The sequence below is a fragment of the Mobula hypostoma genome, chromosome 7, assembly GCF_963921235.1.
Source record: "Mobula hypostoma chromosome 7, sMobHyp1.1, whole genome shotgun sequence".
Lineage (NCBI taxonomy): Eukaryota > Metazoa > Chordata > Chondrichthyes > Myliobatiformes > Myliobatidae > Mobula > Mobula hypostoma.
The window spans coordinates 133,931,681-133,958,669 of record NC_086103.1 but is presented as its reverse complement, the minus strand read 5'-3'; the positions used below and the strand labels follow the sequence as shown (position 1 = coordinate 133,958,669).

At 40.9% G+C, this 26,989-nt stretch overlaps 1 protein-coding gene across 1 annotated transcript in view; it reads left to right on the top strand.

Moving 5' to 3' along the window:
• Positions 1-26,989, top strand: part of LOC134349950 (beta-galactoside alpha-2,6-sialyltransferase 2-like) — a 95,649-nt gene that overhangs the window by 40,366 nt on the left and 28,294 nt on the right. The window contains exons 2-4 of the mRNA XM_063054902.1: positions 6,322-6,540; positions 15,749-16,747; positions 24,834-24,931. Coding sequence (XP_062910972.1) covers positions 15,808-16,747; positions 24,834-24,931 — 1,038 coding nt within the window. The 5' untranslated portion in view covers positions 6,322-6,540; positions 15,749-15,807. The remainder of the gene's footprint in view (positions 1-6,321; positions 6,541-15,748; positions 16,748-24,833; positions 24,932-26,989) is intronic.

Sequence of the window (26,989 nt, the reverse complement as noted above, 5' to 3'; positions counted from 1 at the left end):
TAGTTCTTCCATAATTGTTTTGAGCATGGTATTAATAGCACTATTATTCCAGTTTCAAAGTTCAAAGTAAAATTATTATCAAAGTGCATATATGTCAGCATATACAATGCTGAAATTTATTTTCTTGAAGACCTATTCAGTAAATTCATAATAGAATAACAGCCAGAATAGAATCACCGAGAGACCGCACCAACTTGGGCATTCCACCAGTGTGCAAAAGGCAACAAACTGTGCAAATACAAAAAGAAAAAATAGTAATAATATGTGTAACCCTCGGGTTCGGCTAGCGGCTCAATCTGGGGGAGACAGCCTCTGGCCCGGCCAAACTTGAGAAATCTTGTTTGGGTGGACGCTGCATGAAGTGTTCCCCTGTTATAAATCAGTACCACAAAATAACAAACAGTACAATTAAGCAATTGAGCTTCATAGTTTTTAATTTGATTATAGAGTTAATAAAGAAACAAAAAAGAGAAAGGGCCCATTCTCATGAAACAGTCCAATGTGCGATGTTGGAGCTCACGGTTTGCTCATCTGTTTGTTCTCCATCAGTTCTCCATCAATTCTCCCCCCAGGGTGTTGACTTCCAACCCTATTCCAAGTCCACTCCGTCCTGCAGTCTATGGCTTCCTCGTTCCGGCATCTCCTCTCTCCATCTTCTGCCAAAGAAAAGCCCGCAAAACCCTCTCTCAGACACATAAAAAAGAAAAAAAACACGCCTTTCAGTGGATGGTGCACATTCCAAAGCCCCCGTTATCTCTAGTCATAACCCAAACACTGCTGCTACAGAGAAACCATTACATTAGCAGTGAAACATTACAGAGGATTACATAAGTAAGCAATAAATATTGAGAACATGAGATGAAGAGTCTTTGAAAGTGAGTTCATAGGTTGTGATAACATTTCAGTGATGGGGCAAGTGAAGTTATCCTCTTTGGTTCAAGAGCCTGATGACTGAGGGGTAATAACTGTTCCAGAACCTGGTGGTGTGGGTCCTGAGGGTCCTGTACCACCTTCCTGATGGCAGCAGCAAGAAGAGCGCATGTCCTGGGTGGTGGGGTCCCTGATAATGGGTGCTGCTTTCCTGTGGCAACACTTGGTGGGGAGGGCTTTACCTGTGATGAACTGGGGCTATATCCACTACCTTTTGCAGGATTTTCCATTCAAGGGCATTGATGTTTCCATACCAGACTGTGATGTAACCAGTCAGTATACTCTCCACCACACATCTATGGAAGTTTGTCAAAGCTTTAGATGTCATGCATTTGGCAGACAAGCATGAAATCAATATTACACACTCATATCCATTACAATCTCTGCTCTGCAAAATCAGAAAGGGGCTTCTATAAAATGCACAAAATTAGATTTCATCATCCACTGCAGACATTTCACTTCTAAATAAAACTCAGAATTCCAATTCAATAGTGCAAGATGTGATATATGAAATAAATCGATTGATAGAGTAACCTCAGACCTCTTGAGAAACAGGCATTCAAAAAGGACCATCTCGTGTTTCCTAAGAGAAGCAGCTAATATTTATGCTTCTAAAGACTATACAGCAAATTCATATGGAATATATATGATTGTTGAGGATAAAATGTCTCCTACCATCATCAAGACATTCACTGTGTGGGTTCACATTAAAAATAGCCTCTTGAGGATTGAAATCAGGGGAATCTTTCTGTGCACCCCTTAAGCTATCAGAAGTCAATGAAACTTGCTTTTTAAACTCTTGATTTCTTACGAGTCATCCATAATCTCACTTGAACCATGGACACCAAGTTCTGTATTAACAGACTGTAAATATAGGGAAACAGAAGTTACACTCTGTGATTTGTGCAGCATGGTAGTGTAGTGGTTAGTACAACGCTATACAGTACCAGCAACCCAGGTTCAATTCCTGCCACTCTCTGTAAGGAGTTTGTACATTCTCCCCATGACTACATGGGTTTCGTCCCACAATCCAAAGGTGTACTTGTGTGTGTATACCCTCACCCTCACCCTCACCCCCTCTCTCACTCTCTCAGTCTGTCTGTCTCCCTCTCCCTCCAGGGTAATAGGAGAGTAATGTGATTAGACAAAGGTTAAATCAGGAGTTGCAGACCAGTGTGACAGTAAGGGCCGGACTCTGCATCTCAATAAAGAAAAATTCTGAGTACTGTATTTTATCAATACAGGTGTTGGAAGTATATTTGCCTAATTTGGGCATTCTTTCTGTAAGAGATAAAGCACTTTATAAGTTTTAGGACTGCAAAATGAATTAGTCCGTGAGCCAGTAGGGTTGGTCAGTACCATATGAGGGAAGTAATGCTCATAGTGATTTTTGGCAAGGTATACATCTCTAGATTTAGAAAATATGTGATAGCATTGCACCAGTGGTAGCTTTATTACTTCAAATAAGTAATCACTTTTTGTATATATTCCATATCAACATCAGTACAGCGGAAAATGTTACCCCACCTCCCAAAAGGTAAAAAACCTCATTTGGAGAGATTTCTGGAGTTTTATCAATGTCATGATATTTTCCATATTGTTGTATCAAATCAAAACAATCTTAAGCTTTTGTTGTAGCATATAGAATTACAGTACAATAATTCAAATGTGAGGTTCCACATGGCCATAACCTAGGCCCCATTTGGTTGTAAAATAAATATATTTAATCAAAGACTGCTTTCCATACTTTGTTTTCCATACTTTCATAACCTATTAATAATCATAATAATTTTCCAAGTCTTCCATGTCTTCCACATCTTCATCTGAACTTTCCACACTCTCTGAGGTGGATGTCTAGTTCTCACAGTCTGCCAGTCTACACATGTCAGTACACCTGAGGCCATTTGCAACACACATACGTCTTGGGAGTGAACACTATTTTGCATAGATACAGGCCAGTAGATCCAGGATGGCATCGGGTGCTGGCTGGCCTTCCATCCAGTGCACCACCAACTGTTCAGCTTCCTCTTCTCTCTCCATCTTCCATCCTCTGCCGACAGGGCTTGGCACTTGTGGGTCCTTCTCCAAACATCCTTTCCGTATACCAGCCTGGTAGTTGGCTCACTGTGCATGTTTTGTTAAGCAGTCCTTGCATGGTGGGAATTGATGACTTTCGATTGCACCTTTTTTTGGCACAGGAAAGGTGATACCTGAGCTCATTGACCTTGGTGGTCGATGCTTTTGGAGCATACAGGAGACATGTAAATACCTCCAGTTTGTCCATCAGTTCTGGGGAGAGGTTCGATTGCTGACCCAACTCTAAGAATGTGTCCTGAGTTTCCCTGTTGCTGGTCAGAAGTTTTAGGGTACTTGTCTTCCCTTTGCCTGCAAAAGCGCCTACAATGTCACATCCTGTGTATGCGTGCAACCCGATGAGAGCCCTACAAACCTCTATGCCAACAGTGGCAGCAACCTTCCTGATGTCTACAAGCCTTGTATGGGTTCTAGTGCCACACTTCTGGAATAATGGGGCCTCAATCTTGTCACAAAATGTTAAAGACATGATAAAGACAGCTGTGTCTTCTCAGCAGATCACGACAGATTAGTTTCCCTCTCTTGTGGCATGGGCAGTAGGTGGCCATCTGCTTTTTCTTATTGACACTGAAGAGCTGACACCTCCTCACTTTCTTGAGATGTGATTCTGTAACATTTGTCATTCATAGTTGCATACAGAATCTTCTCCTGTAGCTTTGCTCTGTACTCTGCCTTCCACCATTCATGGACTATGAAGCTAATGAGACTATTTTTGTGACTGACTTTGGTCAGGAAGTTCCTCCACTGCCTCACCATCTGTGTGCCTGTGATACCTTGCAACTCATGATCAGTTTCTTCACCCCATAGAGATCTTCCGCTATTTTTGATAGAGTTCTCCTTGTATGTGTTGAACACAACATCTATTCTGCTACTCTGACTGCCTTCCCTCAGAGCCATACCCAGAATTGTTGTGGCAACATCACTGAAAGTAACGATCACCTTTCACTCTTTGGACTAAGTTCATTCCATCAACCACTGTAGCAGAGTTTCCTGGGAGTTGCTCTTCTACTGCTACATTTTTCTGCAAGGTTGTTCCTAAAGTAGCTTTATTTGTCTTTCTCAGCAATCCTGGTGTGGACAGGGCCCAGGGCAATGGTCCAGGAGGATGAGAAAGTATATCCTCCATACGTAGACTGTACCCATGTGCCATCACTATGATGCGTCCAAACAAAGATCTTTCTGCTTTCAAGATGATCGCCCTCCCATTTGATTTCACTTCTCTCTTCTTACACATATCACTGAATTTTTCAGCTTGTTGGTTTTCATTGGGTCATGGAATTTCTTTGCTGGTGGGTCTTCCTCTAGTCTCTCATCCTTGAAGGTTGCATAGCATTGCTCACCAATCTCATATGCCTTCATCAGGTCAGAGGCAATGTCCTTAGGGGGCTGCCTTTGCTGTAGAGATGCTAATGAGGTCCCACTTCTCTGCAAAAGGATTGACCCATTCATGTATGAGGCTAACCACTGCTGAAACTGCTTCCTCATCTTCCTGGATTCTTGGCCACTGTAGCTCCGCGTGACAAAGCTCTGATTTGTTGCCTTGCACCATCTCCCTTAACTGTCCCAGGAATGCACTGTGGTGCTTAGCTGTTATGTGGTAATGCTTGATAGCTTCAGCGTTCAGACTGAACCGTGATGTGCCTCCAGGAGTTTGTGTGTCTTTGTTCACTGTGGCTTCAATAGCCTGGTCCACAGGGATCTGCCCAAAGGGATTGCTACACTGAGAATTGGCCTGTATTGAAGGCCTCATACACAGAAGGATTCTTCTCTGGGAGGTTCATCATCTGAGCAAAGTAAGGGGACAGGTACCTAGCATAATTCATCTTATCATAGGCAAAGTTCTTGTAGCATGGGGGTGCAACTCCCAGTTCCCCTCAGAGAAAGCTACCACCGCTGAAATGCTATCACATATTTTCCAGCACTATCCCTTGCCAAAAATCACTATAAGAATTAGGCCCCCCAGATGGTACTGGTGGCCCAAATTTGGGGTCCTGGCTCACGGACTAAATACGTGGTATTATGAAACACATAAAGTGTTTTGCATAGAAATTAAAGATCAGAAAATCGTTGTGAGCATGGTGACTTTTTTGGCCTGCTGTTTTCAAAAGCAGAATATCACAATTTATACAAAAAAAGGGATTAGAAATGTATCCAGATGGAAGTTATTGAAGTGAATTGAAAGGAAGCTTTTGAGAATCATGTTGTTAGATTTTTCTGTATGAAATAAAATCTTTATTAATCAACTTTCAACATTTTACACATGGAGGACATTTAAGTTTTCCAATAAACTTATAATCATCAGTGCCATTGTTTGGAACAAGTTCAGTGGTAACTCTGGGCAATTTCTGTTTTGTCAAAGTGAATAGAAAGGATAATGATTAGTTCTGCATAAATGAGCAGAAAAGCATTTAAATGCAAATATAAAAAATGGCTTTCTGAATTTAATTGCTTTTCTTCGCTTTTTAAAAGTAACATCACCATACCTACCCCAACTGCTATCAAAATTAATAACTTGCTTTTGTTTTCCGTTCCTTTCTCCTCCCACTTGTCACCTTACAATCCATTCCTCCATATCTTTTCTATTTATCTGCTTGTTTGTTTCTTCAGTCTATTTATTTTCCCTTACATTGACTTGTGTTTTGTCCTTCCTTCTGCTGTTTGTATGCACTCATTGGTATTTAACTCCCCAGGGCTTCATTCGGTTTTCTGCTTTGTGGCTTCCTTGAATTCACTGTTGCTGTTTTTAATCTTTTGTAAGAATATTCAAGTGTGAGCTATTAGGAAGCAGATTTAGCCTAAACATAAATAGACCACTTTTCTAAGGAAACCCTTTTCACCTACTTTGTTCGGGATAACAGAGTCATTTTAATAGATTTGAGAGGGCACAAGATAGTAAGCTGAATACCAGGAAATAACTTCAGTGTCAGTTTCGGAAAAAGACAAAAGGTACACGTAAGTCCAGTGGTAGTCAAGAATTTGAAACAATGAGCCCTTGCTTCTCAACTTCTTCAGAGTCAATGTCAAGCCAAAGTAAGTTTATTATTAAAGTAGGTATATATCACCACATGGATACTTCTCTGACTTAAAAGTTAAAACTCAATCTGTGTGTTTGGAGTTTTAACTTTAATGTCAGGGAAGAAAAATCACCATTTCTCAAAGCTGAAACTAGAATTTCCTGTGTAATCAGAAAAAGTTAAGCCAGGGGAATAATCACTATTTCTGAGTAGTGCTTGGTTAGGAGAATCCGGGTCCCGATGCTGTTCAGTGTAACTAATGCAGCTGTTTCTTTGTTTCCAGCCTTCCCTTTACTCCAGCGTTCCCCAGCAATGCTTTGCAGTTCTTTCAGAGGTAGTGCTGCTATGGAGCCTGACTGGGCAGAGGTTGTTCCCTCTTGCTTCTTCTGGACTCTTCATTGTTCCTGATAACCATTCAGAAGTCATACCCTCCTCCGCCACAGACTACAGTGTCATCTTCCACCCTCAGAAACTGAAGTGGCTGCATCTCCTGGTTTAAGACGTAGGTGAATCATCTGTGAAGAGCTGAGTAAAGAAATCCTTTGAGACTTTATTTTAACTAAAGATAGATCTCAGTAGAATGAACCTGATTGGGTTCTACCAGTGGGCCACAGCGATAGCAGCAAAGGTAAATAGAAGTGGCAGAGCCCAAGTACTAATTGTCGGCAAGCAAAATTGAGAAGAAATGAGATGCTTTACTAAAATAGAAATGATAAAGAAGATCAAGATATAAATGGCCAAGATAAAATAGAGCTGGAGGCTAAAAATATAGTCAGAGTGATTTCTCTTGTTGATGAATTAAACTAGTTGAATACAAAGACAAATTCAAAGTAAATTTATTATCAAAGCCATGTATATGTCACCGTATACTACCCTCAGATTCATTTTCCTGCAGGCATTCGTGGGAACACAAAGAAGTGTAATAGAATTCATGAAAATCTGTTGTTTTTTTTTTGCACTCTGTTTTTCTTTAATAAAGCAGGGAACCAGAGGAAATATGTGTTCCCTTGTGAAGAGAAGCGAGCAGGGACTACTGCAATGTGGCTGCATTTTTTTTAAAAAATACAGAAGTGAAAACTACAACATATGATATTTAGAAGGGTAGAAGAAAGATGCAGGGGACATACTTATTAGAGATAACAGTGACAGTCAAGAGCTGTGATAAGTGCAGGTGAGAGAAATAGAAGATGTATTGATAGAAATAAAAAAAACTAATTGCAATTATTGGGATAGGCTTATAGGTCAATTTTACAGCTCGAGTGGTTGAAGAAAGAAAAATAGATGTAAACATGGGAAATTAATGGAACAAACATGGTGAAATTTCAATTATCTTGAAATTAATTGCTCAAAAACTCTTATTTGAAGAATTAATTGATCTGATTTTCTATCTTGTGTATGGATTTAGGATAAATAGAACAGAAGACACAAGAAATCTTTTAATCAGTAGTGACCATAATTATATCTAATAATAGCGATTAAGTAAAAACATAAGGTTGACAAATACCAGGGTAATAGTTGGGGAATAAGCAGATTTTAAAGCGTTAGTAGTAGAATTTATGAAAATACTATTAGGAAAAAATGATTGAAAGTAGCAAAGGAAAAATGTATTGCTGTAAGATGCAGGAATAAACTAACTATATTGAGACACCAATGGTAAATAAAGATGTTGGGGGAAAGTGAAGATAAGCAAAGAAGATGTGTAGTAGGATAGTAGAGAGTAACAAGGCCAAGAAGAAAGAATATGAGGCTAGAAGAGGCCAACAATATTAGGTAAACAATGAGAAAATTTAACATTAAATTATTGAACATAATATGTAATAAAATAATCTAAAATAGTCATTGAAAGTGGGCATGCAGGTACAGCAGGCGGTGAAAAAGGCGAATGGTATGCTGGTATTTATAGCGAGAGGATTCGAGTACAGGAGCAGGGAGGTACTACTGCAGTTGTACAAGGCCTTGGTGAGACCACACCTGGAGTATTGTGTGCAGTTTTGGTCCCCTAATCTGAGGAAAGACATCCTTGCCATAGAGGGAGTACAAAGGAGGTTCACCAGATTGATTCCTGGGATGGCAGGACTTTCATATGAAGAAAGACTGGATGAACTGGGCTTGTACTCGTTGGAATTTAGAAGATTGAGGGGGGATCTGATTGAAACGTATAAAATCCTAAAGGGATTGGACAGGCTAGATGCAGGAAGATTGTTCCTGATGTTGGGGAAGTCCAGAACAAGGGGTCACAGTTTGAGGATAAAGGGGAAGCCTTTTAGGACTGAGATTAGGAAAAACTTCTTCACACAGAGAGTGGTGAATCTGTGGAATTCTCTGCCACAGGAAACAGTTGAGGCCAGTTCATTGGCTATATTTAAGAGGGAGTTAGATATGGCCCTTGTGGCTACGGGGATCAGGGGGTATGGAGGGAAGGCTGGGGCGGGGTTCTGAGTTGGATGATCAGCCATGATCATAATAAATGGCGGTGCAGGCTCGAAGGGCCGAATGGCCTACTCCTGCACCTATTTTCTATGTTTCTATTAATGCAATATTAAAAAGAAAGGTCAGGGATAGAATAGGGGCACTACTGAATAGATAGAGTAAAATTACAGAGCTGTTTCAAGCATATTAAATAAATATTTTGGTTCTGCATTTATTAACAGGTATACATGACATCCCAAGGTGAGATTGACAACTTTACACCAGTATTGAAAATAAAATTGAGAGAATCATTATTTAATCTAATCAAATTCAATGAGGGGGAAAAAAACCTGCTCTGGATCGATTGTGCCTGTGAATTATAAAATAACCTAGAGATAAGGTAGTAAGGCCAGTATTATGTATTCAATAATTCTGGTAGTTTGCTAACAATGGGAAAAGAATAGGTTTTCCAACTTAATTTTACTAAAGCAGAAAATGAGAAATAAGCATAGACAGTGAAAATCTGTTAATTGGTAGACAACATGATTACCTTTAGGGAAATTTTTCTCGTGACTTTTCAAAAGGGTTCTTTCTAAAGATAGCTGGAAAGATCAGTTTGGGTAACAAAGTAAATGTTCATTGTGTAGATTTCCAAATGGCCTTTGATAAGTCTAGTATAATAATCAAGTAGCAGAATGAATAAGAATTTGCCTTCAAGACAGAAAACAAATTATGCAAGCTTGATTTCAAAGTTTAAGAGAAGCTTGGATAGGCACATGGATAATAGGTGTATAGATGGCTATGGTCTGGGTTCAAGTCAATGGGAATAGTCAGTTTAATTGGGTTGGCATGGACTAGATGGGCTGAAGGGTCTGTTTCTGAGTTGTACTCTATAAAGAGGGGCCTAAGGTAGTTAGAGCTAGAAAGTGGGATTAGTCACCACCTATATTAAAGATTTCAACTTTGGAAACAAAAAGAATAGTTTCTAAATTTGTAGAAATTAGGCAAAACACTACTAACAAACTTGAAGAATGGGCATTTTAATTGTACTTCAACAGAAATTAAATGAATCATTGCAGTTTGGTAAGAAATACCGTAGTCCAAAGTAATGTTTTTGGTAACTGTCAAAATCATAGTAAGCTCCATGAATGAATTTGCTAACTAATATGTTTTCACCACAACTCTCCTCAGTTGGCTCCCACTCCTGCTGTCCTTCACAAAGATATCAATTGCATTAACTTTCTATTACAAGTCCAACAATGCTTATGAAAAGTAGCCAAACAGGCAATCCCTGGGTTACATAAGAGTTCAGTTCCTGTGAGCAGTCTATAAACGGATTTATCCATATCAGAAATGTCAGCGTTCTATTGCTATACACATCATATTGCTCTGCTTATACTTCCTACTCGCCCTCACACTACCCATGTTTAAATTAAATTGGTAAATTAGAACCATAGAACCATAGAACATTACAGCACAGAAACAGGCCTTTTAGCCCTTCTTGGCTGTGCCGAACCATTTTTCTGCCTAGTCCCACTGATCTGCACCTGGACCATATCCCTCCATACACCTCTCATCCATGTACCTGTCCAAGTTTTTCTTAAATGTTAAAAGTGAGCCCGCATTTACCACTTCACCTGGCAGCTCATTCCACACTCCCACCGCTCTCTGTGTGAAGAAGCCTCCCACTAATGTTCCCTTTAAACTTTTCCCCCCTCTCCTTTAACCCATGTCCTCTGGTTTTTTTCTCCCCTTGCCTCAGTGGAAAAAAGCCTGCTTGCATTCACTCTATCTATATCCATCATAATTTTATAACCCTCCTTCAAATCTCCCCTCATTCTTCTACGCTCTAGGGAATAAAGTCCTAACCTATTCAAGCTTTCTCTGTAACTCAGTTTCTCAAGTCCCAGCAACGTTCTCGTAAACCTTCTCTGCACTCTTTCAACCTTATTAATATCCTTCCTGTAATTTGGTGACCAAAACTGAACACAATACTCCAGATTTGGCCTCACCAATGCCTTATACAACCTCACCATAACATTCCAACTCTTATATTCAATACTTTGATTTATAAAGGCCAATGTACCAAAAGCTCTCTTTATGACCCTATCTACCTGTGACGCCACTTTTAGGGAATTTTGTATCTGTATTCCCAGATCCCTCTGTTCTACTGCACTCCTCAGTGCCTTGCCATTTACCCTGTATGTTCTACCTTGGTTTGTTCGTCCAAAGTGCAATACCTCACACTTGTCAGTATTAAACTCCATCTGCCATTTTTCAGCCCATTTTTCCAGCTGGTCCAAGTCCCTCTGCAAGCTTTGAAAACCTTCCTCACTGTCCACTACACCTCCAATCTTTGTATCATTAGCAAATTTGCTGATCCAACTTACCACATTATCATCCTGATCATTGATATAGATGACAAATAACAATGGACTCAGCACTGATCCCTGTGCCATACCACTAGTCACAGGCCTCCACTCAGAGAAGCAATCCTCCACTACCACTCTCTGGCTTCTTCCATTGAGCCAATGTCTAATCCAATTTACCACCTCTCCATGTATACCTAACGACTGAATCTTCCTAACTAACCTCCCAAGCGGGACCTTGTCAAAGGCCTTACTGAAGTCCATGTAGACAACATCCACTGCCTTCCCTTCATCCACTTTCCTGGTAACCTCCTCGAAAAACTCTAATAAATTTGTTAAACATGACCTGCCACGCACAAAGCCATGTTGACTCTCCCTAATAAGTTCCTGTCTATCCAAATACTTGTAGATCCTATCTCTTAGTACTCCTTCCAATAATTTACTTAATACCGATGTCAAACTTACCGGCCTATAATTTCCCGGATTACTTTTAGAGCCTTGTTTAAACAACGGAACAATATGAGCTATCCTCCAGTCCTCCGACACCTCACCCGCAGATACCGACATTTTAAATATATCTGCTAGGGCCCCTGCAATTTCAACACTAGTCTCCTTCAAGGTCTGAGGGAATACCCTTTCAGGTCCTGGGGATTTATCTACTCTGATTTGCCTCAAGATAGCAAGCACCTCCTCCTCTTCAATCTGTATAGGTTCCATGACCTCACTACTTGTTTGCCTTATTTCCATTGACTCCATGCCAGTTTCCTTAGTAAATACAGACGCAAAAAAACCATTTAAAATCTACCCCATTTCTTTTGGTTCCATACGTAGCCAACCACTCTGATCGTCAAGAGGACCAATTTTATCCCTTACTATCCTTATGCTCTTAATATACCTGCAGATGCTCTTTAGATTATTCTTCACCTTGACTGCCAAAGCAACCTCATGTCTTCTTTTAGCCCTCCTGACTTCTTTCTTAAGTATTTTTTGTACTTTTTATACTCATCAAGCACTTTATTTGCTCCCTGTTTCCTATACATGTCATACATCTCTCTCTTCTTCTTTATCAGAGTTCCGATATCCCTTGAGAACCAAGGTTCCTTATTCTGTGATAGCTCACAGCTATCTGGACTATTCCTCTTCTCACCCTGTCTCTTGCAAAAATGCCATCCCCTTCTCGCAATTCCTCCGTCTCCGCCGCATCTGCTCTCAGGATGAGGCTTTTCATTCCAGGACGAGGGAGATATCCTCCTTTTTTAAAGAAAGGGGCTTCTCTTCCTCCACCATCAACTCTGCTCTCAAACGCAGATGAGAGAACATCTGCTCTCATTCCATCCTCCCGCCACCCCACTAGGAATAGGGTTCCCCTGGTCCTCACCTACCACCCCACCAGCCTCTGGGTCCAACATGTTATTCTCCATAACTTCCGCCACATCCAACGGGATCCCACCACTAAGCACATCTTTCCCTCCCCCCCCCCGCTTTCCGCAGGGATCGCTCCCTACGCGACTCCCTTGTCCATTCATCCCCCCCATCCCTCCCCACTGATCTCCCTCCTGGCACTTATCCTTGTAAGTGGAACAAGTGCTACACATGCCCTTACACTTCCTCCCTTACCACCATTCAGGGCCCCAGACAGTCCTTCCAGGTGAGGCGACACATCACCTGTGAGTCGGCTGGGGTGATATACTGCGTCCGGTGTTCCCGATGTGGCCTTCTATATATTAGCGAGACCCGACACAAACTGGGAGATCATTTTGCTGAACACCTACGCTCTGTCCGCCAGAGAAAGCAGGATCTCCCAGTGGCCACACATTTTAATTCCACATCCCATTCCCATTCTGATATGTCTATCCACGGCCTCCTCTGCTGTAAAGATGAAGCCACACTCAGGTTGGAGGAACAACACCTTATATTCTGTCTGGGTAGCCTCCAACCTGATGGCATGAACATTGACTTCTCTAACTTCCGCTAATGCCCCACCGCCCCCTCGTACCCCATCCGTTATTTATTTATATACACACATTCTTTCCCTCTCTCTCCTTTTTCCCCCTCTGTCCCTCTGACTATACCCCTTGCCCATCCTCTGGGTTTCTCCCTGGGCCTCCTGTCCCATGATCCTCTCATATCCCCTTTGCCAATCACCTGTCCAGCTGTTGGCTCCACCCCTCCCCCTCCTGTCTTCTCCTATCATTTTGGATCTCCACCTCCCCCTCCCCCTCCCACTTTCAAATCTCTTACTAGCTCTTCCTTCAGTTAGTCCTGACGAAGGGTATCGGCCCGAAACGTCGACAGTACCTCTTCCTAGAGATGCTGCCTGGCCTGCTGCGTTCACCAGCAACTTTGATGTGTGTTCCTTATTCTTATTTACTTTGCCTTTAATCCTGACAGGAACATACAAACTCTGCACTCTCAAAATTTCTCCTTTGAAGGCCTCCCACTTACCAATCACATCCTTACCAGAGAAGAACGAGTCCCAATCCACGCTTTTTAGATCCTTTCTCATTTCTTCAAATTTGGCCTTTTTCCAGTTTAGAACCTCAACCCGAGGACCAAATCTATCTTTATCCATGATCAAGTTGAAACTAATGGTGTTATGATCACTGGAACCAAAGTGTTCCCCTACACACACTTCCATCACCTGTCCTAACTCATTTCCTAATAAGAGATCTAATATTGCATCCCCTCTAGTTGGTACCTCTATATATTGATTTAGAAAACTTTCCTGAACACATTTTACAAACTCTAACCCATCTAGACCTTTGACAGTATGAGAGTCCCAATCAATATGTGAAAAATTAAAATCCTCTACTATCACAACTTTATGTTTCCTGCAGTTGTCTGCTATCTCTCTGCAGATTTGCTCCTCCAATTCTCGTTGACTATTGGGTGGTCTATAATACAACCCCATTAATGTGGTCATACCTTTCCTGTTTCTCAGCTCCACCCATATGGTCTGGTAGACAAGCCCTCTAATCTGTCCTGCCTGAGCACTGCTGTAACATTTTCCCTGACTAGCAATGCCAACCCCCCCCCACCCACCCTTCATTCCTCTGCCTCTATCACGTCTGAAACATCGGCACCCTGGAACATTAAGCTGCCAGTCCTGCTCCTCCTGTAGCCAAGTTTCACCAATGGCTGTAATGTCATAATTCCATGTGTCAATCCATGCCCTCAGTTCGTCAGCCTTCCCCACAATACTCCTTGCATTGAAATAGACACACCTCAGAAGATTATCACCACCACACACAACCCTTCTATTTGTGACTCTGCATGAACTTTTAACATCATTTATTTTCACCCCTGCTCCGCTATCTGCTCTGGCATTCTGGTTCCCATCCCCCTTATTATCAAATAATAAATTGATTTATTATTGTCACAAATACTGAGTTGCAGTGAAAAGCTTTGTTTTGCATGCCATCTATATAGTTCAAAGTTCAAAGTAAATTTATTATCAAAGTACATATATGTGTCACCATAAACAACCCTGAGATTCATTTTCTTGCAGGCATCTGCAATAAATCCATAGAATAATAGCCATAACAGAATCAATGAAAGGCTGCACCAATTTTAAGCGTTCAACCGGCTGTGCAAATTGTCATCTTGTTAGAGAGTGCATCAGAGAAAACAACAACAAACTGCAGAATAAAGTATTATAGTTCCAAAGAACTTGCAGTGCAGATGGACAAGAGGATGCAACATTATAATGACGTACAGTATACAATCAGGTCAAGATTCCGGACAAGGGGACTGTTCAATAGGCTTTGAAATCTTGTGAAAGATTTTGATTGCAGGTTCAGAGATGGTGTTTTGACTTGAATGGAAGAGCAGAACTGAAAGCTATCAAAATAAAAGCCAATTGGAAACTAAGTAGGGACTTCAAAAGAAACTCCTTTATAGAAGGAGTTTGGAATTTGCTACTGACTGCAGTGAATTTTATAGATGTATTAGCTACATGTTGGAAAAGCCCACAGAGCTTTGCAGATACATATGTCAGGAAGAATGGGAGGAGTTGGACTAAAAGACTTCCCTCTGTGCTGTGTGTTCTCTCTAAGCAGAGTTACCTGTAAAGTTTCGGGACCATAATTTTAACTTCACTGGTTCTAGTAACATTCTTGGGAGTGTTGCACAGTGATTTTGTTGACAGTTGTGAATGTAGATTGCTGATTGAGTTATTAAGGTATGGGAAGCTTTTTGATTGTTCATAATCTTGAACATAGAGATGTCTTTTTTTTCTCTGAGGTGCTTTTTCCCCTTTTTGTCTTTCTGACTATTGAGGGATGCCTTTTCAGCCTTTTTTTAAAAGGTTATTGAACTGTTTTGCTCTCTTAAAAGTCTTAGCGTAGTTCAATGATAGCGCCTGTCTCTCGAGTCAAATGTCCAAGAGTTTGTGTCCCATTCCTAAAACTTGAGTATGAATTCACTTTAATAATTTAGCCCAGTACTGAGAGGCTACTGCATGGTCAGAGATGTTGTTTTTTATGACTTGTTAAAATTCACATCTATTAGATTATTAGATCATTAGATCTATTAGATCATTGTCACCATCATGGTGCATATTTACCACCAAAACTACTGCACATGAGAGGACACCATATCCTCTGACCCACAAAGATATCCTCATTCAAGCTATTAGCGGGGATTTTTAAGATGAATAATCTCCATTGGAAAATGATGTCAAGACTAGAGTCTGATAATATAATTCATATATCACTGCTTTGTAATATCATTACCAACTATGGTCTGTGATAGAATTTTGACGAGAGGCTTTTCTTCCTAGGAAATAGTGGTACTGGCCATTTAAAGGAGCAACTCTGAAAGATTTATTCTTTAAAATAGATTAAGATAAATTTGATTTGTTTAAGATTTACTTCTCTTGTTTTAATGTTTTTGTTTTAATCAAATATGTAATTTTACTTTACTTTTTTTTAGCTGGCTTTTTCACACTCCAGCTGTGCTGAATCCAAGAGGAGTTTGGTGCAGTTTGGACAATGAAAGCCAAGGCCAAGCAATGGAAGCACCTAGTGCTGATTGGGATACTGGCATGGGCACTCGTCGTCTTGCTGCTGTTTACATATTTCACAGACTTCAAAACAGATGAGCGTCCAGCCAGCTTTTTCACAAATACTGAGACAAGAAGGCTCTTCCCCGTACAGGGTAAACTGAGAGCCATTATGGGGGCCTTCCAAAATCCCAAGGTCTCAGCAAGTCACAAGGCAAATAGTCTTTTCTTTGAGGATGATGAAGATTCTGTGCATTCATTGCGTTTAGATTATTTGAATGATCCCAGTCTAAAATGGACCCAGGAGGAGGAGGACAGTGGCGAGCTTAAAGTCTGGAGAAGTGTGAAGAAAAGACAGATTGGTGGACAGCTGCAAACTCAAAACCAGGAGATGGATAAGATCATTAAAGTTATCAATAAAGATGGCAATTCTTATGAAGAAATAATGATTCAAAATGCAAAGTCTAGGCCTTACGGAACAGTTATTCAGAATAAGGAAAGTTCAAATTACCTTCTTGACCCTTTACATGAAAATCTAGATTCCTTTGACCTAGAGGACTTGGAGTTTTCAAAATCCAGTTCACTGCTTGTCAAACTGTGGAGAGGAAATATGTCATCTGAGATGCTGAATCCTCGGTTACAAAAAGCTATGAGGGAGTATGTGAATGAAAACAGACATGGTGTCAACTATCAGAAGAAAGGGGAAGCTGAAAGGATGATTGGAGAAGATCTCCTCTGCCAATTGAAAAACAAAGTCAAACTAAGAACCCTTGATGGGAAGGAGGCTCCATTTTCTACATCTGGTTGGAGAAAGCACATTCCTAAAATTCCTCTGAGCAAGATCAGGGTTAACCCACAGGCCTTCAGGAATTGTGCTGTTGTTGCATCTGCTGGTGCAATACTGAATTCCTCCCTCGGAGAAGAAATAGGTAAGGACAAAATTTTATCACTTAACATGCATTTTTGGTTACTGACTGGGAATTTTTGTTGCGGCAGTAGTGTATAAAAAACAAATAAAATGTTTAGGGGCAGAGAAAATCAAAACAGGTGGTGAAAATAAAAGTATTTCTTTATATTGGCTGTAAACTAAGCTTCAATGCAGAGTGGAAGATTAATGCGTACTTAGTCGAACACACACAATCTCAGGCTGGGGGAAGTGCTGGAAAATTGTGTGAGAATGGCACACTCAAAGATAGAAATGCAACACTGAAATTTGGTCTTAGTGTTTATAATTTAATTCAGAATTTTAAGACTAAACTGCATAGGTAGCTTGCAACCAAATAATCAGCAGTTAAACCAGTAAGAATCAACCAATCATCAAAGTTCCTCCTACATGCAATGGATGTGGAAGATCTGGCCCAAGTGTAAGGGGAAGGAGATTTACTTTAAGTTAAATGAATTATTTTCAAGCAAGTCAGGTGGATTAGTTTACACAAAATGTTAATCAATTTGGTATGTAAAACAATTTTAAGTAGACACAGTATTGCAGGCAGTGTGTTCACCTGTAGAATGTGGGTGTTTGTAGAGAGCAATGTGATCAAATGAAACCACACCATTGGTAATTGTTTGCACATAAGAGAGTTTTTGACTTTGAGCTCTTGATTTTGAGTCTGTTGGAGATGCTGCAAAAAAATAAGTAGGAGGTTTGTTAATTAGACATTTTAATTCAAGGCCCTGACTCAGTCCTTAGTAATAAAAGCCAAGTGCTGGAAAAACTCAGCATCCCTGGAAGGAAAAACAGAAAATGGTTCCAGCCCAGGAGCTTCCATCAAATGAAAAGACTGTTGAAGGGTCTTGGACCTAAAATGCTAACTGTTTGTTTTTCCAAAGATGCTGCCTGACTTGTTGAGATTTTTCAGCACTTTCTGCTATTGTTTTGGATTTCCAGAACCTGCAATTTCTTTTTGTTTGTTTTCATTGACTGATAGATTGGGTTAGTGACTAGGTACAGGAGGCTGGCAGGTAATGATTGAAAGATGTGCAGTATTGGGAGAACCAATCACTGTGGTGTCTGACTGCTGAGACCATATGCTCCAAACGAGAGAAGAATGGGATCTAAATGCTGTAGTCCACATGGGAACTAATGGGCCATAACATGAGATGCTGGGCAGCTTGAGCAACACACCCAAAATGCTGGAGGAACTCAGCAGGTTAGGCAGAATTTATGGAGAGGAATGAACTGTCAACATTTTGGACCATCAGCACAGAAGGAGTGAAGAATACCTCCAGCTATATCAAGTCACCTGAAGCCCATCTTCAGCAAGGCAAAGGCAAGCTGCAGCAAAGCTCTCTCAAGGTGGTTTGAGTGACACAAAACAGGCAAATTATGATATTCTACCCCACGGTCAGGGGAAATATCAACTCTGCAACCACCTTATTAATCAGCTTACAAGGTTTTTAATTTCAACAAGATTTATGCTGATTGTTTACCTTTTGGTCCTCCAGGGTTACAACTGGGTTTAACTGCCCACCTGCTGCAGGTCCTCCCACATTTGAAAGTTACATACGTGGATTTGAAAGTTACATATGTGGATAGAGCATTGGCTGATTGGCAGGAAACAGAAAGTGGGAATAAAGGGATCCTATTCTGGCTGGCTGCCGGTTACCAGTGGTGGTCCACAGGGGTCCGTGTTGGGGCCGCTTTTTTTTACGTTGTACATCAATGATTTGGATTATGGAATAGATGGCTTTGTGGCCAAGTTTGCTGATGATACGAAGATAGGTGGAGGGGCCGGTAGTGCTGAGGAAATGGAGAGTCTGCAGAGAGACTTGGATAGATTGGAAGAATGGGCAGAGAAGTGGCAAATGAAATACAATGTTGGAAAGTGTATGGTTATGTACTTTGGCAGAAAAAATAAACGGGCAGACTATTATTTAAATGGGGAAAGAATTCAAAGTTCTGAGATGCAACGGGACTTGGGAGTCCTCGTGCAGGATACCCTTAAGGTTAACCTCCAAGTTGAGTCGGTAGTGAAGAAGGTGAATGCAATGTTGGCATTCATTTCTAGTGGAATAGAATATAGGAGCAGGGATGTGATGTTGAGGCTCTATAGGGTGCTGGTGAGACCTCACTTGGAGTACTGTGGGCAGTTTTGGTCTCCTTATTTAAGAAAGGATGTGCTGATGTTGGAGTGGGTACAGAGAAGATTCACTAGAATGATTCCGGGAATGAGAGGGTTAATATATGAGGAACGTTTGTCCGCTCTTGGACTGTATTCCTTGGAGTTTAGAAGAATGAGGGGAGACCTCATAGAAACATTTTGAATGTTGAAAGGCATGGACAGAGTGGATGTGGCAAAGTTGTTTCCCATGATGGGGGAGTCTAGTACGAGAGGGCACGACTTAAGGATTGAAGGGCACCCATTCAGAACAGAAATGCGAAGAAATTTTTTTAGTCAGAGGGTGGTGAATCTATGGAATTTGTTGCCACGGGCAGCAGTGGAGGCCAAGTCATTGGGTGTATTTAAGGCAGAGATTGATAGGTATCTGAGTAGCCAGGGCATCAAAGGTTGTGGTGAGAAGGTGGGAGATTGGGACTAAATGGGAAAATGGATCAACTCATGATAAAATGGAGGGGCGGACACGATGGGCCGAATGGCCGACTTCTGCTCCTTTGTCTTATACTTATTATGGCTGGGTCTGACTGCCTGGCTACTACAGGTCCTCCCACATTACGGCTGGGTCTGACTGCCCGGCTGCTGCAGGTCCTTCCAGGTTATGGTTGGGTCGAACTGCCTGGCTGCTGCAGGTCCTCCCAGGTTACAAATGGATCTAACTGCCCGGTTGCTGCAGGTCCTCCCAATTACAACTGGGTCTAGCTCCCTGCCTACTACAGGTCCTCCCAGGTTATGGTTGGGTCGAACTGCCTGGCTGCTGTAGGTCCTCCCAGGTTACGGTTGGGTCTAACTGACTGGGGCTGCTGCAGGTCCTCCCAGGTTACAAATGGATCTAACTGCCCGGTTGCTGCAGGTCCTCCCAATTACAACTGGGTCTAACTGCCCAGCTGCTGCAGGTCCTCCCAGGTTACAGCTGGGTCTAGCTTCCCGCCTGCTACAGGTCCTCCCAGGTTACGGTTGGGTCGAGCTGCTCTGCCTGCTCCAGGTCCTCCTGGGTTACAGCTGGGTTCCATTCCTGCAATCTGTTCATTACCCTAACAGTTCACAGTGGCTTTGCTGTGGCTAGCAAATCCATACTGTCAGTCTCTCAAATGCTCAATCACAAGTGTAGGTTATATATTAGTCGGGTGTAAATATAAAGGCAGCTACTTAGATCCACATTGTTGTGACTGTGATGTTTTCACCAATAACATCTGGAATTTGTAGTCCACGACTCAGGTTAATTACCTTGTGAGACGTGGCTTTGACATATGTCTGTTGGCCGATGACTGGAGAATGATAACTTGTAATCTTAGATTTCTGTGCCTGCTTCTACAAGTGGTACAAGAAAAGCCCTGTGAATGAGAGCTTTTAATATTTGGGGGAACATATGAAGAGACAAGAGGCGGGAGAGACAGATGGCTATGTTTGCAAGCTGAGTTTGTACGTACAGTGTAGCATTGGAGTAGAGTTAGGAGGAAGTTAGAGTTAGAATCCTGGAGCAGACTAGGATGGAAGAAAGAAATTTCAAACTCGGTAATGATGAAAACATTCCAATCTTATTACTGAATCTTCCCATTACTTAACAAATAGTTCAGGGGTAAAATAAGCCTGTAAAATTAGAACCATTCATTCTTTCGACATCTTTATAGGTTCTGTAAGAAATGATTCAGTTGATGGATTTTCTTTTCCTGAGTTAGTAACACTACCCAGAACACATTTACCTAATTCTAACACTCAAATGAAGTTAATTTTTATAGAACATGGCTTATGTGTGTGGTTTGTATCCAGTCATCATTTTGTGAATGGAATTATGCATTTGGCTTCTTTCACTCCATCTGCTAAAGCCTGGATTTTAATTCTCAACACCCCATGATGCAGCCCACCCCATGTTTTCTGCATTGTGTAGGTGTTATTTGATGGGATGTTGGCTATGGCTAAGTGATCCTTTTACCATTAGCACGTGGCTTCCTCCTGCTTAGCGCCTTCCACAATGCACCTTCCCATTTTTCTGTGATCATGCACCAGGGTTTTCCATCAGTAGTAGAAAAGACTACATTTTTTTTCCTGGAGATTTTGAGAACATATGAAGTATTTTCTGTGTCTTCTTGGAAATCTCATGCCACAGTGAAGATCAAAGTAAAGTATTTGTTTCAGAAGCCATGTGGACTATTTTACCCAGCTAGAGTTGCTTTTTGGGGTGATTGGAGACCATTGCTGTGAATGTTAGCTTGGGATAGGAGAATGATTTGGCTTCACCCATACCACGATTGGATCTGATGATTTTGTGGAAGCTTGTTCATGTCTTTGCAGCATACTTGATAGACCAAGAGCGTGGTGCTGGCTTTGAGGTCTTGTTTCAACCCCTCTTTACTTTGAGTGCTTATTATTCTGGAAGTGATGGTGAATTTTATTATTGTGTCTCCCATTGATGAGTGGCAGCTCCTGGCACATAGAAAGTGATCCATATTTTCTCAGGTCTTGCTGTAGATCACTGTCAGGCGCAAGGTGTTTTGTAGCAGGGGCAGAGGGGAGGAGATCTTTATCTTCATAATGTATGGAGTAATCTCCATTACCTCATGCATATCAGTGAAGGATTCAATGAGGACGTGAAGCAGAATGTCTGCATCATCTGTGTAATTTGGAGAAATCATAAAGATAGTTCAACCTTCATAATCTCCACTCTAGAAACAAGGTCAATCCTCTTAAGCAGCACATCACCTGTCATTATCAAAGAGGCCTTCTTGAGAAACAGATTTAAGCTGGCTTTGCCTTGACCATTTCAGCTTGTATTGAGAATATGTGTTTGGAGAAAATGTATGTATGTTGTGAATAAACTCTTCTCGGGCTTCCAGCAGGGTACAGGTGTTGATTTTAACTGACGTTTTGATGACAAACTCTCCTATCTTTATCAGGGATAATGCCTCAGCATGTCTAGTCTGGTAGTATATATACTCCCGTTGGCCATCCCTCCTGTTTGGTTAGTCCTCATCCAATCAGGCTACCGCTGTCCCACTTTGTTTACAATCGAATTCCAGTTCTTACTTGGAGTGAGACCTTCAACTTTGTTAAAATTCTTTTCCTCTCATTTCATTTCAATGGCTTCCTTCACCAGACAGTCCCAAAAGCCGTTGGTGTGGCATAGTAATTTTCTATCGTGAAAGTCAATCCTAATGCCATTATGAATGCAATGTTCTGCTACCGCCGATTTCTCTGGGTAACCCAAACAGGTACTACACCTGTGCTCCTTGATGCGGGTTTCCATTCTAGCCAACGGGGATATAAACACCACTGGACTAGACAGGCCCAGACTTCATGTCTGATGAAGATGGCAGAGTTTGTCATCGAGACATCAGTTATAATCGATATCTGTACCAAGCTGGAAGCCCGAAAAGAGTTTATTTGTCATAGATCCTTTTATATACATATATTGTATTTACCTGTTGTAAATGATACTAAGAGACATACTGAAGGTAGTAAATGTACATCAACAATTACACTTCAGAGGCTTCCCTTATTACCGGAGCTATACAGGAGTCTGTGGGGGGGAAAAAACCCTTCTTTACATAACTGCACCTATAGGGAGTTAAAAAATGTAAATTGGGTTTCAATGTAGCAAGAGTGAAACGGCCACAGCATGCTTGACCCCACACCTTTACCATTTTGCAGTGGCAGTTTTGGAAACATCTTATTTTAAGATTATATTCTGGAAGCTACAGCTTTATTTGCTCCATTATAAAAAGAAAAGACAGCAATTGCTGGAATCTAAAGCAAAATAGCAACTGCTGGAAGAATTCCGCAGGTCAAGCATCTGTTGCTAAGTTGCAGCTTTCCTATCCTGGAATCCTGAAATCCCTTCTTCTCCTGTATTGCATTGTTTGGAGACTTCATACGCACTTCCTCCATTCCCTACTCTTCTGCTCTCGGACCTCCTCCACCCGCCAGACAGAGCAGAGAAAGAATATCCTTGGTCTTCACTTTTCTTCCCGCTAGTCTTCACATTCAGCACATCATTCTTCATGGCTTCCACCAGCTGCATTGAGGTCCCACCATCAGCTGCATCTCCCCCTTTGTACTTCCAGCAGGAGCCACCTTCTCCATAACTCACTGGTCCACTCACCCCTCCTCGTCCTATCCCTTCACACTTTCCCCAGCAAACACAGAAAATGCAACATGCATCCCTTCACTTCCCCTCGCATTGCCGTTCAGGAATCTAAACAACTCTTCCAGGTGAGGCAGATAGTCACCTCCTCAACCTAGTCTGTTAAATTCAGCCCTTTCAATATGGCCTCCTCCACACTGACGAGACCAGTTGTAGACTGGGAAATGGCTTTGCAAAGCAATCTGTCTGCAATGGGCATCTTGAACTTCTGGTTGCATGTCATTTGAATCCCCCTTCCCATTCCCATACTGTCCTTCGCCCTTCCACTACCACGGTGAAGCCGAACACAAACTGCACGCTTGCTCCTCACGCAGTGTCTGAATCTGAAACACTGACCATCACTTCGCCTCCAGGGATGCTGGTCGACTTGAGTTCTAACAGCTGCTTGTATTTCACTTTGCTCCATTGTGTTTTTCTGTCTATTTTTGGAGGAATAGTAACTCTATCAGGTGGTTGCCTCAAGTTTCATCCAGTGACGTAGTTATATTAAGTATAGTGTGGAAAAATACTGGGGTGGCCTACAAGTGCATTTCCATGTGTTGTGAAAGATCTGATGCCTACTGTGCCAAAACTGAAAGATCTATTCTGCCATCTTGTGGACAATAAAGAGTTATACATATTTGTAATGCAATTGTTTTGTTTCACTCTGAAGTTTACATTCAACTGTTCAGTGTGTATATGTATGCATGTATGTGTGTATTTTATATATATATATATATATATATATATATCAGAGAGGGACACAGAGAGAGAGACACAGAGAGAGAGAGAGACAGAGACAGACAGACAGACATCTGTTAGTCTTGTGTGACCATGGATCTGCGCCTGGAAAGTCTTCACTCTCCAGGGCGCAGGCCTGGGCAAGGTTGTATGGAAGACTGGCAGTTGCCCATGCTGCAAGTCTCCCCTCTCCATGACACCGATGTTGTCCAGGGGAAGGGGAAGGGCAAGGGCAGATACAGCTTGGCATCAGTGTCGTCACAGAGCATTGCTATATTGTCTAGAATGTGGAGACTATCCACAGTGGTCAGTTGGTATGAAATTAGTGTGAATATGTGAATATTGTCATGTTGCATTCTCCATGTTTATAATCCATCACAATTGCTTAATAATGCAAATTTACGTGTTTGGTCTGATAAGAAGTTAGCAACCTATGTATGAATGAATTTCAGCACCATTCTATCTGTTAACTTCTCTTACTTCATTTTTTTTAATTAAATTCCACCATGGATTTTCAAAACTTCTATCAATTATTGGTGTAGGTACTGTCCACAAACCAAAATAAATGCAAAATGAATGAACCATTCACTTTTAGAGGGGGAAAGAGAAGTGAATTAGGTAAAATTTTCAGGCTGCATCTTTATCCAATCACAATTTTCATTACTAGAAGCACAATTCCAATGGAATGTAATGGGATGATGGGTTTCTTCAGTTGTGTTTTAAGTACAGGTTCCTTTGTTTTGGCTGTGTTTTTTAAATCTTGTTACATTTATACATTGCTGCAAATGATGCAGTAGGTTTTTGTATAGCTGTTTGGCTTGATCAATAAGCAGTCTAATAAATTGGGAGAATCCAATTAAAACTGCACTACTCTCTGATGGCTATTTTAATGATATCTATACAAAAGCCAAAGTAAAGGCCAAATATATATTATTAGTTCTCATTTTCAGAAAGCATGTCAAATAAATAGATCAATGCAATTCCATTCTCTACAATTCCTGAATAAGTGTGAAGATAATTTTGCTTTATGTTTTCCAGATTCCCATGATGCAGTTCTAAGATTTAATGCAGCCCCTACGCAAGGTTATGAGAAGGATGTTGGAAGCAAAACCACGATCCGTGTTATTAACTCACAAGTGAGTGATCACTTTTCTGTATCTTGTTTCAGTTATATCTGCTTTACACTATAAAATATTCCTCACCTGCAAGCCAGCAATCACATGTAAACTAAAATAATCTCTTTTCTAGTTTATTTATTATTAATATCTTTATGTAGGTTATTCAAAATATGATATTATTGCTGTGGCGGTGTGGAGGAAAATTATAAAATTAAGGTTAATTTTGAGTTAAGTTTTGTTGTCAAGCTTGATGAGCTAGATATTGCTCAAGACCTGCGTCATGAGGGTGATGGGCTAAGAGGCAGACATTGCCTTGCTTGTGAGCTAACAGTAGCCGGACATAGATCGTGCCAACAATGAGATATTGCTGAGCTTTTTCCGAGATTGTCTAGAAAGTAGCAAACAGAGGGACTAACTATAGATGTGTATCTTGGATTTTGTGTGTAACGCGGGAACATTAATAAACTTGCTGATACCTAACAAGTGCCTTGAAAATCGCTGACCAAGTATGTTTAGCTGTTGACTATTGCCAAAATTTACTGTGTAAATCTAAGATGTAACCTGACATTGTCAGAGTCGTAAGACAACAGCTGCCCATGATCACGTAATAAAAGGTTTAACCATATATCGAGGTCTGTGTCTTTATTTCTGTTCCCTTACAGCGTAAAGTCTCTCACAGTGATTGGCGACGAAATTCTTTTACAGCAAATCAGAGTAAATTCTTCTATAGGTGGCAACTTTCTCTTAGCATGTCCCTGGTGCATTCTCCCCAACCCTTCAACTAAACCAGTAATGAGATGTGATAATCTTTAAGGGACCATAGGATGTAATCAGTTTACAATTGTCACATGTACCAAGAAACTGTGTAAAACCTTGTTTAATATGTTTTGGAGTTAATTTTATGTTTAGCATAAGTAGCTTGAGGTTGCACAGAGGGAACGGTGTTATAGCTAAGGATGGAATAGAGAAGAAATCTGTTAACTTACCGTCAAAGGCAGAACATAGAAGGATTTTGTTGTTTACATTTATCATCATAATATTGTCAGTGTTTCATTTCTGGCAGCTCTCCAATTCCATGTAAATAATTGTTAAATGTTTTATGAAAGCTTCAAATTTTATGAAACATGTTTTTAAAAAATTACACCGAAGATGTAGTCTAACACAAATAACAGGAACGTAATGTGACGATCCCATTGATAGGGAAAGGTTCTGGTTTTGCACATATTTGACCATTGGATCTCTCTTTGGTTTGGTCTCATGGTCAGATTGACATCAGCTGAACCAGTCATAGATAGATAGAAAGTAGTAGCAATTGATTATGTTCCAGCTCTGTGTTGTCTGGAGCCATTAGCAAAGTAACCTTGGACTGTTTTTGGCTCTCATCTATTTGTTGTCCCTCAGTGATCTATCACGTATCTTTAGAGGTGCAAATCTGTAGCACCCTGAATGTGGCAATGCAATTGGGTAGGTGGTGATAAAGGCCTACAGCTTGTTTGCTCTAATCAGTGAGGCCATTAAGTATAAAAGCTGAGAAGTTGTGTTACAGGTATATTAAGTCATTATTACCTTACAACAATCAGACTCATGAACCAGTGTGAATGACTTCAATCACCACCACTCTGAACTGATTCTACAACCTACAGCTTCGCTTTCGAGGACTCTTTACAACACATGTTCTCAGTATATTTTTATCTGCACAGTTTTTCTTCTTTTTCATGTTGGGTATTGGTCATTCTTTGTTTATGTTTAATTTTTTTTGTAAAATCCTATTGTATTTCTTTCCTGTAAATGCCTGCAAGAAAATGAATCGCAGGGTAGTTTATGGTAACGTGTACTTTGAAATTTTGACTTTAAAATTTCGGTATGAGGTGCAGTTCTATTGCCACAGTACAGGAAGGAGTAGAGACTTTGGAGAGAGTATAGAGGAGATTCACCAGGATTGGAGAGGATGAATACACTTGAATTAATTTCTCTGCAGCCCTACAGGTAAGGGGCAGCTCAGTAGAAAATCATAAAACCATGAGAGGTACAGAAAGTGTAGACTTCAGGTTTGAAATATAAAATACTGGAGGGCAT